The 12388-nt window shown below is 41.1% G+C and overlaps 1 protein-coding gene across 1 annotated transcript in view; it reads left to right on the top strand.

Annotated features, from left to right (window-relative positions):
* Nucleotides 1-1301: 1301 nt before the first annotated feature.
* PLB1 (phospholipase B1) overlaps nt 1302-12388 on the top strand; it is an 81027-nt gene continuing 69940 nt past the window's right edge. Inside the window, exons 1-10 of the mRNA XM_009980301.2 lie at nt 1302-1350; nt 3452-3489; nt 4680-4743; nt 5226-5284; nt 6778-6818; nt 7693-7736; nt 8706-8790; nt 9326-9377; nt 10581-10667; nt 11151-11213. Of these exons, the coding sequence (XP_009978603.2) occupies nt 1302-1350; nt 3452-3489; nt 4680-4743; nt 5226-5284; nt 6778-6818; nt 7693-7736; nt 8706-8790; nt 9326-9377; nt 10581-10667; nt 11151-11213 (582 nt within the window). The remainder of the gene's footprint in view (nt 1351-3451; nt 3490-4679; nt 4744-5225; nt 5285-6777; nt 6819-7692; nt 7737-8705; nt 8791-9325; nt 9378-10580; nt 10668-11150; nt 11214-12388) is intronic.

A 12388-nucleotide genomic window follows, 5' to 3' on the forward strand; every position in this document is an offset into this window, starting at 1 on the left:
GTCTGGGTGCTGGTGGGCTTGGAAGAGACAAGAAGGCACTCCAGTGCTCTGTGCGAGGTCAGCAGTCTGTCCTTCAGAGGTTTGATCCTGACCTGATGCCATAATCGAGGTATAGCAGAGTCTCACTGGTGAGTATATTAGTGAAGTCTAACTGGCATTTCCACATGCTCTTTGAACCTGCAGAAATGACCAGGCTACTGCAATAGCATCATAGCCAGGGTTTTGGAGACCGAGGCAGAATGAGGACAGAGTTACCGATCCCGCTTCTCCGCCAGTGCTCCATCTTGGCATGTTACAATGAGACATACCCCAGTGAAGGAAAATTCATCAGAAGGAGAACCGCTTGTGTCCCCTGCGCTGAAGCTGTAGAGGTGGTCTTTAATGTGCCTGCTGCCGGGACTGGTGGTACTTGAAGGTTCGCGTTATTTCTGTCAGCGCCTCTCTGTTTCTTCTCCCACGGCCATGAACTTTGTGGTCTCAGGTGCACAGGAGAGGTGACACATGCCTTGCATTGTCTCACTCTAGGGCAGGGTTTCACAGCATAAGGCAGAGCTGTGCTGCCCTATGCCGCACCTTGCTGCTGCTCTGGGTGAAGGCTTGCTTTCCTTTCTCAGATCACGACCCTCCCATACTCTTCTCTGCTGTCTCTGATGTTCTTCACACCCCTTTGGCAGCCAGTTAAACTTAGATTTTTGGAGTTTCAGCAAGTCATATCAGCTTGGGGAAGGACCTGGTGGTTCTGGAACTAGTGGAAGAGAGAGACAGGGGCAGCATGAGGCTAGTTGAAGGCAAGGAAGGAGCAAAGTCAGGGAAAGAGAAGAGCACAACCTTCCTCTTCAGATGGCTGTAGGCTGTTACATGGGGCTTGGTTGCCCTTTTTGCCTTATAAACAGAGGCTCCTTCCCTGCCTGGTAGAGATAGGCTGATGACAACTTAATGTGTTATGTATTGCCTGGAAGAGCTTTGACCCTGCTGGAAGCTGACTCACGTGATCTAGGTCATCATATTTGCTGAGAGTCCTCCTGAAAAGTGGCCAGCTATCTCTGAACAAGCGAAAGAAGCTGTGCCACTTCTGTATTTCTTTGAACCTTGGATGGGGCAACTGGGGTTGCTTGTGTCTTTGAAACGAGATAACATTGTTGCTTTGCTTTCCAAAGGTAAAGAGGATAATAACTTTTATGGCTGCTGAGTTATCAACTTCTTAAAATATAAAGGAGGAAATATGAGAGAATTTCTTTCTTCACAGCCTTAACGTCTAACAGACAGCACTCTGAGATTATCAATTCATAGAGGCACTTATCATGAAGCTATTGTTAGGCCTGTTGTTCCTTTGGTTGCTCTCTGCAGAAGGTAAGTTTTGAAAGGCCCTTTGAAAATTCAAGTTACACAGCATTTAGGAATCTGTATTTTTAGTTGTTGCAAGGTGGGTGTGTAGCAGGAGTCTTAGAAGCAGGATGAAGAAAATGAGTAAAACTGTGATCTTGCGTGTAATTTGGGGTATGTTTGATCATTATCGATAAAGATAACATGCATTGGTTTGCACTGTTCTGGGGATGGACTGCATCTTGGGCAGGCACTGAGGCTTCTAATGAAAAAACATCATCAAATAGTTAGACTAACAGTGAGATCTGTCCCAAAATGGTGAGAAATTCAAGCAAGGGACAGAGGTCTTCTCTGAATTCATATCTATGATAGTCTTTTCAGTAGTAGACGACTGCGTGAATGGGTTAAGCAGTATCCTGGCACTTGGGGCATAATTGTTCAGATTTCCTGCAAATTTCAGGGTAGAGGGGAGCCTTTTTTCCCTATGCTGGGTTTGTGAAGTCCACATGTGGTGCCATATGGCAGTTTTGTGGGTGCTCTAGGACTAAAAATGCTTTGTACGTTTTGGCCTTATTGGCTCTGTGCTTCAGCTCTCTGCCTGTAAGAAAGTAGTGATAAATAATAGTGCTTTACCTTACCAGTAGGCTGTAAGGATAAGTATTGTCAGAGGATTATAACATGCTCTGATAAATTACTAACTGTAGTAGGTTTTGGTTCCAAAAATAAACAGAAGAAATGATCACATTTGAACTTTTTAATTTAGGGCAAAAGATGCACAGTGACTGGAGTTCCTGTGAAAACTTGATTCAGGAAAAAATTTTGATTGATAGCAGCCTGTAAGAATTATTACATGAAATAGATTCTACTCCTTCCTCCTTTGCTCTTTTAGTTAACCTTTCTCCCAAATTTTGAGGAAATTGTCAGACAAATAATTATTATTTAATTTTGGTGATGTTAAGAAAATTATTAATACAAGATAGATTTATTAAATGGTAGAATAAGGGATTAACTATAATATTGGAAGTGGTAGGAGTTAAAAAAAATCATTCTATGGCAAGCAGAAATCCGAAGGAAACTAAGAAAACCGGTTAGGTTAAAATTGCCACTGTGCCGACCTCTGTTTGTGCTAGTACCTGTGTCCACAGGGGCTGCCAGAGCCCCCTGCTCATGCTGAGCATGTTTTCTCCTTGCAGCATGAGCACTGCTGGCTGTCCTATGACCAAGCATATCTCACCTGCTGGGCTCAGCTGGCTCTGCATTTCCTCTGTCTTGGACATGGAAAGGAATGTGTAAAAGCAGAAGTATGCAGCAGGACTAAACATTCCAGAAGAAGCTCCTGGCTGTTAAAAGACAGATTCTAAGCACAGAAAGACTTGTTATGAGTCCTGCTAGATGCTGATGGCTTCAGGTGGCAAACAGGGACAGCTGTGAGCATGCTTTGAAGTTCAGTTGAGTATCCAGGCCCAGGCTTTGTAGCTACCTTTGTGGAGATTTCAGGATAAACCAAAATCTACGTGTATAAATCCAAATGTATACTCAAGGAAAGAGAATAATGTCTATTGAAATAGCTGCAGGCCTGACTTCTGGCTCCACTTTCATCTATCAACACCCTCTACTAAGACAAGAAATTGCAGCTGTTTCTGTGTCACTATGGCAAACTCACAACAGCATGATGTTGCTCTCTGACTGTGGAAGATGTAGACTAAAGTCATTTGCTCCTTTCTAAGGAGTTCCACCTTATACATGTTCAAATTACTCTAAATTTGGACAGAATAAGACTACAGCAATATATGAAATGTGCTGAAGAGGAAAATGGGTAGAAAAGGCCTGTGGAGGATGAGGTTGTTTGAGGACATCCACAAGAAGTCCATCACTGTGTGTATGACTTCCTTGTATTCCAGTAATTTCAACAGATCTCACCTGCTTGCGATAACTAAAAGCTTATTCTAGTATAGCAAAACATAAGAAAATACATTTGGTTGTTGGGATGAACCTCACCTTTGGAAAGTGAGACAGAGGAGAAAGGTTGCTCCTTAGAGTTCTATATTGTTAGGTAGATTAAGTCTTCAGAAGTGTTTTTCTAAGGTTAAAAAAAAATAGCACAATTCATTCTTTTAATGTTTTTAAGGTAATGCATATCATCTTGAAGAACAAGGGAAACTAAAGGTAAAGTATGAGTACAACTTCATCTTTTTCTCCTTTTTTCAATACCTATCATTACCTCTCTGGCTGTTGCTTCTTCTGGGGCAGATAGAAGAATTAAAAATACAGCTTGGTGCTCTGAACTGTTCAATTCTGCAAGGAATAAATGCAAAGCAAGTGACTCAGCAATGTGATATTGCAGCTGCAAGATGATAGTACCTAACCAGGAAATAAAGGTTTCTCTGAGCAATGTTTGTTATTAGGTTACATATCCTGCATGTAGATTGGTTGTGGTTAGCACTTGTTCCTAGATGCTCTGCTGCTCTTTTAGAAACACAACATTAAACTCTTCCTTGCGCTGTAAGGGTGCAAAGTGTGTGCACCACTGAAGTCCTCCAATTGAGGACTAGGTGGTGTGTGGGGACTGTGGTGGCCCATGATGCAATATGGATTTTGCCTTTATATAACAGCGGTAGTCAGCTGGCCAAACATGGTCACAGTGATAAGGGAAGCCCTAGCAAAGTCACCCCAGGGGGTTATCTTTCATCTCTCTTTGAAGTGTTAGAGGTTGGGCCATACCTGCATGCAGGGTGTACGAGGGCATTAAATACTGTTGCTAGTAGTATTGAGCTGTCTCTCGTACTGAGTGAATCACATCACTCGCATCCTTGCCCCATTTTATTTCTTTTTTCTTTTTTTTTTCCTCTTCTTTTTTTTTTTATATGTTCACATGGAAATTTTGCCAGTTGCCAAGGATGTGGAATATGGGAGATGCTCTTGGTTCATTCTGCCTTTCCTGTTGCATACTGGAGTTGTACCTTTTTGTTGTGTATGTTGTTTGCCCCTTGGCATGTGAAGATGCATGTAGTAGCTGTTCTTGTGACATCTTCCAGATTAAGTACTCACTGTTTGAAGCAATGGATGTAAAAGGTTGTGTTCAGTACATTTTATTGTTTCCTTAGGCCCAGTTCCATGGCAATTGGTAAGAAAATTGAGCAAAAAGTTTACAATTTTGGGAGAGTGGATTTAAAAGTGCAGCTGTCCAGATCTGTGTTCCCGTGTATTTTTAGCTGAGTTGTAATTGTTCTTTAAAATTGTTGTTACATGAGTAAGAGCTTGGTATTGTGTGAGAATGGAGCCTGTATGACCTCTCCTTCCACGAATTTCCTTGTTATATCTAAGCAACCAACCATGTTTATTTGTTTATGTCAAAGGCTCTAAAAAGCTTCCAGTTTTCATGTGAGCAGGCAATGTTACCTGAGACCACTTCATCTTCAGGTTGGTGTTTAATATTGTCCTGGTAGAGGCTTTCCCTCTCAAAAGTATCTGAGAATGGGCTGAGGGAGAAATCAGCTCTTTGAGGGGCTGTATATGTGTGGCATGTGACTGAAGTGAGGGTGGGCTCTACAAACTCCTTATATTTTTGTTCTATTCATAATTACTTCTCTACCTGAGTTTCTTCAGCTGCTAATTGAGGATGCCATTATTACTTAAATCATTCACAGCAGTGTTTTGTGATCTCTTCTTGCTTAATGGTTAGGCATTTCAGTGCATCTGAGCGCCCAAAGTATTTACTGAACACCTAAGTAAATTTTCTCACCTTTGACTGCTTTAAAACTGCCAGCCAAAAGGATCAGTATAGACTTCTTATGTTTTGATCAATTTTGCTATGTTTTAGTATACTGGTGAATGTAATTTTATTTCAAGGTTACTACTCTTTTTTTTTTTTTTTTAACATGAAGTCTTTCACTTTTCTGCAGTTCACGCTCTGAGGCCAGCTGACATTAAAACAGTCGCTGCAATAGGAAGTTTGCAAAGAGTAAGTGCAAGCGGGAAGCGTGCTGAACATGACCCATTTCCTCCATTCTGACTGTGTGATGAGCTGATGATGAAGTGAGCAGATGATGTAGTTTGAGGTCCCAGTTAGGGCGTTCAGGACTTGAATCTTTCCAGAAACATCAAAGGCTTCTGGTGAAAAATGACTGGAAATACCTGCCGTTCAGTGTTTCAGTATACTGAGTCTAAAAATAGCCAGCTGACTTTGTGCAGGAGGAAATGTCGTCACAATGCTCTTGCAAAGAACCATGATATTTGATTAGAGTGCTTGGATTTTCCTAACATTAAGCATAATAGATTGAATAACTGGAAGAAGAAGCTGGGAAAATTCAAACTGGAAAGAAAGTACAATTTTGGTGATCACCAGTAGAACAAATTATCAAGAAATGCAGTAGATTTTCCATCCTGTTGAAGTATTTTCTGTAGAGACTGTCTTCCTATCTAGAAGGCGGAAGCTCCAGAGGAATCATAAAGATATGCTTCTGATGTATAAATCACTGGGTAAAGTTCTCCTGCCTGTTCTAATACAGCCAGATTTAGATTGTCTTTGTGTATCTTAATAGTTGGAAACAAATATCTGAGATTAGGGGCCCCATTAAAAGCATTTAACCACAATTCTCAAGCTTTGAGGATGTGTAGAAATGCATGTTGGGCAAAAATTGGTAGCCATTGCAGAGGCTACAACTGCAAAGAAATGAGGGAGATTTTCCCTTATCATGAAACAACTTTCAAGTTTGAGGTGGTATTCATCAAGACATTATACTTTTCCTTGGGATGAAAGCTTTCCATTAGAAAATCAGCACTCCTGGACTCCTTGTGACTACTTTGTCTTTGGAAGAAAATTATTGTCCTAAATGCGAAAGTGCTTCACCTGTATCAGATGCATGGCCCTTAAGAGCAAGGCAATTTTATGCTAATGTCTTTGTTGCTTGTGAATGTGCCATAGAAAAACATACAAATGATCTTCTTTTAAGGAATGTCTGCTTTCCTAGAGCAAACATCTCTGTCACTGTCTCCTCAGTCCCTTTGAAATCAATGAAGTTCCTCTGTTCATGTTAGGCGTTTTTTTAACACACCACAGTGACTGAGTGACATCCAGGTAAATTATCTAAATGACTTCAGGTCCTGCCCCTTGTTGAAAAGGAGTAGATCCAGAGGAATTTGGTTTAGAACAGTATGATTCTATTTCATTTGACTGAATTTGAGTTCAACCATTTAAATTTTATTTTAAACCATATGTAATAAATTCATCAACCAAAGCAGAAACTAATAAAGGTTTACCAGAATATGCAAATGCACTGTAATAAGGAAGCTCAGGAAAATAGTTTAAAACTGTGAGTAACTGCAACACAATGCAGAAGAGCGTATAGAAACCAACACTACCTGTAACAAGAGTGGAATACGGTAGGGTAACAGCATATGTAGATCTAGCTTACCCTTTGCTTAATGCTATTCTTATTGCTCGCTTGTTCACAGACACCAGCATCTGACGTACATCATGAGAGGTCACTTCTAAGGTAACCATGAATTGTTAGCATTGATGAGTGTCGTGATACTAATTTATACAGTATCACAGTGCAGGGATTAGACCCGAGCAATTCTTATTTTTGTCTTCTAGAGAAGAAGAGAAAGCGTATGTATAATGTAAAGGATTTTCAGACACTGGAGCCTTCTCAATCCTCAGTTAACAGAAATTCTTTGTACTTATGCAAGATATGGAACTACTTTAGGGATGCAATAACCTTGATTAAAATCATTGCTGCATGATGAATCCTAGATAGTAAATATCATCATCCACTAGTTAGAGACCAGAAAACAGAGACTTATCAAAGCAAAGAAAGTACCTAGGAATCCTAATACCCTGTCCTCTGCTTGAATGATTCCCAGTCCTTCATGGACAAGCCTTACCCCGTTTTCTTCTTTCATGCCCCCTAAATCGGTGAGTGAACATATGGCTAAACCTTGTAGAATCAAGTCTCTGTAGCTCTTTGGAGTCACAGCACTCCAGATGAGGATTTGACCCTGCACAGAGGAACTTTAAAAGACTAATTTTTTTAAATGGTTGTACAAACATCTGTGTCCACTTTTATGTGGGTGCTCACTGAGAGGTTCCTGCATAGCTTGAAATATGCTTAAGCATAATTACTGTAATGTAGAAAATATACTGAGATACAAAAAGTTGAGATCCAAGACTGTGTTCTTACTCAGCTGTAGCTGATGACTCGACGGTTTTGGGGAGAGAAAGGCCTCATTCCTAATGTCAGCAGCTGCTGTGAATAGGCACTCTGAGCTATAGCATAGCAAATAAGAAATTGAGGCTGTGCTGTAATATAATTTTTCTTTGATAAATGGAATAACAGCAACATCCTGTTTTCTCTTCCCTTTCTAAAGCACAGGAAAGAGCCTCCTTGAAGTAAGCGTGGAAACTTTAGCAGGTGCGTCTTGCTGTCACACTGAAACTTGAGCAAATTGATTGAACAGCATGCTGGCAGGAGCTCTACTGTTTTGCTGGGCTGCAGAGCGGGTGCAGCAGAAGCACACTGTAGGGGTATAAGGGAAGCCTGAGGGATGGTGTACTCAGGGGACACGAGTACAGCCAGGCTGGGTTATCTGTGTTGGCTTTAAAGAGACTGTCTAAGGAGATAAATAGCGGTGCCACAGACTGCTGTAAGAGTCTTACATGCCCAACAGTGATTTTTGGGCTGCTACTACTACCCATGCCACAGTCCCTGCTGGCGTGTACTTGTTGCCTGTGTTAGTTCAGTGAAATCTTGTATGAGTTTGCCTGTCCAGTAGTCTTTCTGCTGCCATGTGTTCAGGATTTATGCTGAGGCTGCCATAGATGCACCACATAAGAAAATTCATCATCTGTCAGCTGGTTCCAGCTGGCTCTGAAGGCAATCTTGGCTTGCTTGAAGGGTGTTGCAAGTAAAATCTTCAGGTCTTCTGAAATGCTGAGCTGAGCAGTGGATCACTCCAGAGTCCTCTCCACCAAATCTTCCTAGTGTTTTGATGTCATCTCCATTTCCCTGTGAAACGGGTTTAAAACCTGGCACCTTCTCAGTGCTTCAGAAGGCTGTCTCTGGGTAGCCCTTCCCAGTAGCTTCATTTCTACAGCTGCTTGTATTTAAATCTGTCTACACTCCTTGTAGCTGACATGAGAAATGGGGATGGAGGTTTCTGACCTGAGTCCAGAAGCAAACTCAGATGTCAAACCTTCACTTCGGAAGGTAAGGAGCAAAACTAGCTAGAGTAGCTTCAGAGGGGCTAAGGCTCTCACACCTGCCAAGAGATCCTCAGACTTTACATTTTCTGGTTGTTTTAGTTCTGTAGTGTTGATAGTGAAACTGCAGAGTAGCAGTCTCTTGCACGCACAAATCTCCTAACCTGTGTATATCATTTAGCTCTCATTAGCAGTTTTAATCCCTCGGTCCTACACCAGTCTCCTCCACCTGGCACAAAGGAAGCAACATCAGACAGTCAAGCTGTGTAAGTCTGAGAGTTTTTTGGCTGGGCAGTTCCTTTACAGCTGGAAAGGTGGAAGATGGAAGCCTTTGACACTGGAGCACTTCACGGGACGCAGAATACCTTCAGCACTGGCAGCGGCTGCATAGACACTCCAGGGACAGATCCTGCCTTTGTGGCTCAATTGTCACCTCTCAGAAGCAGGAGGAACAAAGCCCACTGTGTGCTTTGGGATCTGGATCACCTGACTTAACATCAGGTCTCCCTCTTTATAGCTACAAAACAAATTTTTGGGCTCAAATAAAATTAGAGATGTGCCTAGCAACCTGTCTCTACTGTTTTCACTTAAGTGCACATGTCTGAAAGTGAGATACTTGAATATGAGCTAATCACCCGAGGCTCTCTGTGCAGCACAGACAAGTGTCTAATCTTAATACATTTAGGATGGAAAAGATTAATCTCACCTGAAATAATGTTGTTTGCTTTAAAGGTAAAAATCAGCCAAAGCTTTACCCTTACTGATGCCTTCAGAGTTTCTCTTTTCCTTTCTGCTTTTCAGAGACCTCCTGCATCAAGCTGAAGAAGTAGTGAAGCTCATGAAAGAAAATCAGGTTTGTTTAAAGCAAAGGACAATTCAGAGAGTGTGGTGTTGAAGCAGAAAAGGGAGAAACGTGATGAAATACTTTAAACAGCACTCAAAAATCTCTTCAAAATAGAAAATGCCATTTCTTGAGGTTAACGGACTTTGGTCTTACTGTTGTAAATAAGAATCAATTCTGTAACTTTCAAGTACAGAATTTTGTTCTTGAAAGTATCCCACCTGGCTTACTTTTGTCAGAGTGGCTGAAAAGCTTGGTAGGGAAACCAATATGTTGTTTTCTATTGGTTAAGGATGTGAGACCTTTGCTAGCTACGTTCTGTAGCTGTGCCAGTGTTTCTGAGAAGCCAACTCAAAATAGTAATTCTCAGTATTTGTCTCTTTGCTTTCCTCTTGGTCTTTGAGGATCATGTTTTCAAAAAGGACAGTAAAGATCTAGATGTGCTTTGGCTGATGGCAGTGGTTGATGCTGGTGAGAGCTTAAGTTATCATTCATGGCTGAGTGCTTTGTAAATCCCAACCTGGAGTTTTACGCATTCAATTTTCTTCTATTCTTGATCCCAAGACATGCTATTTTGTAAAATGGTCTTGACATAATAGGAAAATGTATTGCCAAGGTGATTCTGCTGTTGCCTGTTTGCTCTACAGGGAGCCCGTCGGACTGTTTGTATATGAATTTAGCATACGTTTTTGTGGAACTGAGTGGTTCTAACCAATGCTCTTCAGGATTGGCGAGAACTGCCTAAGAAACATTGCACTGCTGAGCAGGGCTCTAGCTCTCAGATTTTACTCCACTTTTCATCCCACTAGTATGACCCATCTCAGCGGTTCAGAAACATTAACCCTGTCAGTAAGCTGCAACAGTGATGGAAAGAAGCAGCATCAAGCTCTGCGCTAAGCTGTGCATGCCCATCTTCTCCAATAGACTCTCCAATGGCAGCAGTAACTTCTGGCTCTAACCTGAGCTTTTTTGTAGGTGGGCGTTCAGCTTTAATTGCAGCATTTGCTGCCTAACCATCCATTTGCTGTCTTCTGTTGGGAAAAGCTGGATGGCTTGTCAAATGGAAGCAATCAGAGTGGACAGGGTTGGGTCATGGGCTACTGCTTGATCTTGCTGAGTTAAGGCCATGGCAAATCTTGTGTGAGAAAAGAAAATAGCAAATAGGTCTTGTATCATCCTATTCCTTTTAATTTTACTTTTTTTTTTTCCTCCCAGATGATGGACTTTCAAAATGACTGGAAACTGATCACAGTTTTTTTTAGTGCTGAAACCCCATGTTCTTCCTGTGCCTCCACACAACTGGTAAGCTTTTCATGGGGTGGTTTAGCAGTCAAAGCAGATGGTTAAGATACTTTCCTAATCTCTGCTCTTTGCCATAGTGAACCAAAGCAGTAGCTGGTTCTGGGATGTTGGAGTTAATCTACCCAGTGATGTAAGCACCTGGCACACTTTTTTGTGTGTGTTTATAAATGTGTGTACTTAAGTTGTGACTCCAAGTCTGAGATGCGTTAATAGAACAGCTATTTTCCACCTTCAAGTCTAAAGATACTTTTCTTCCCCATCCTTGTCTTTTTTTATACATTAAGTTGTCTAATTATAGGCAGTTAAATTGCAAGACTAATTCCATGTTTTTTTTCTTGGTGCTGGCTAAGGCTGAATGCAGAATATAGTGGTCGTTGGTAACCCTTTAGTAACAGCTCAACGCACAGGGTTTGAGACTTTTGGCAAACTGATAACTTTGGTTTTTTCTCCTAGTTTTGATGGCATTTATCATCTCGTTTACAGGAGGACTGCATATTGGACCACTTAGAAAAACTTAAAGCTGTCTTGGATTTTTTGTATAAACAAGTAAGGTTTATTCATCAACCTTGAGTACCTGAATCCTTTGTTGATTTTTTCCAGTCTCGTTTGCTGGACTAGGGATTCTGCCACTTTTCAGGTGACTTAGAACACAAGTCTCATTGATTTCAATCCACTAGCTTCATTCATTGTCAATAAGTGTTTTATCCATGCTTTTTAAAAACTGATGCATGCAAACAGAAAGGATGGACAGGGAGCTGCTTCGTTTTGCAACGCAAGCTGATGCATCACACAATCTTTGGGTTTTTTAAAGTGATTTCTATTAAAAATGGATTACATTTGTCTAGATCTGAAAGTCATTCATGTTTAGCAGAGCTATTTGTAAAAATAACTGTTATCTAATTACTGGATGTGTGGAGCTACCTAGGCAGTGTACAGGATGCTAACGACCTGGTGATGACTTTTCCAGACCAGGGAAAACATCTATTAAAAATACGTATAATGGACCTCTTTTTCTGCAATGTGTTCATTTTAAGATCTCTGCATTTCTAAAGGTTTTTTAGCTGGCTGTGCTAAGAATTATCTGCTTATCTAGGATGGTTTCTGGGAAATGCTCTGCACTGAGTCTTAGTCTGCTAATGAATAGTAGCCCAGATGCAGTGGTTACTACTAAAACAGACTGTTAACTGTTTATCTGAAATATTTCATAGTATCTTCCAAGAATTTTGTTTTGCTAGATTGAAGGCATAAAGGGTATTCTAAGCCTGCTAGATTTTGATTGCGTCAGGCCACAACCACTTGTTTTTTCTCAGACTAACTTCAACAGATGTTGTGTACACGTGAAGTTCCACCAGTGCATTCTCTTCAGATTCTCTCCACTATTATTTGTAGCCCTGTTTATGTGCACTTGTGAAAGTGAAATATCATGTAAATTGAAAGCTGCTTTCTGCTTGGGGGAGAGGAGGGGCGGGATGCATGAGTGCTTATGCTATTATACAGGACGTTTCACCCCCAGCTTTGCACTGGTATGTTGCCACAAAAATAGTAGTTCCTATTTCAGTTGAGTTCAATTTAGTTGGCTGGTGGCTGCTTTGGTTATGTAAAAGGAATTGCTGGGTCTCAGTCAAGAAGTCATGGTCACAAGTACTTTGTGAATGATGATCAACGTTATTCTAAATGGCAGGCATAGGAGCAGGGTTCAGGACGGAACTGATGAAGACTTA

The sequence above is a fragment of the Tauraco erythrolophus genome, chromosome 2, assembly GCF_009769465.1.
Source record: "Tauraco erythrolophus isolate bTauEry1 chromosome 2, bTauEry1.pri, whole genome shotgun sequence".
Classification (NCBI taxonomy): Eukaryota; Metazoa; Chordata; class Aves; order Musophagiformes; family Musophagidae; genus Tauraco; species Tauraco erythrolophus.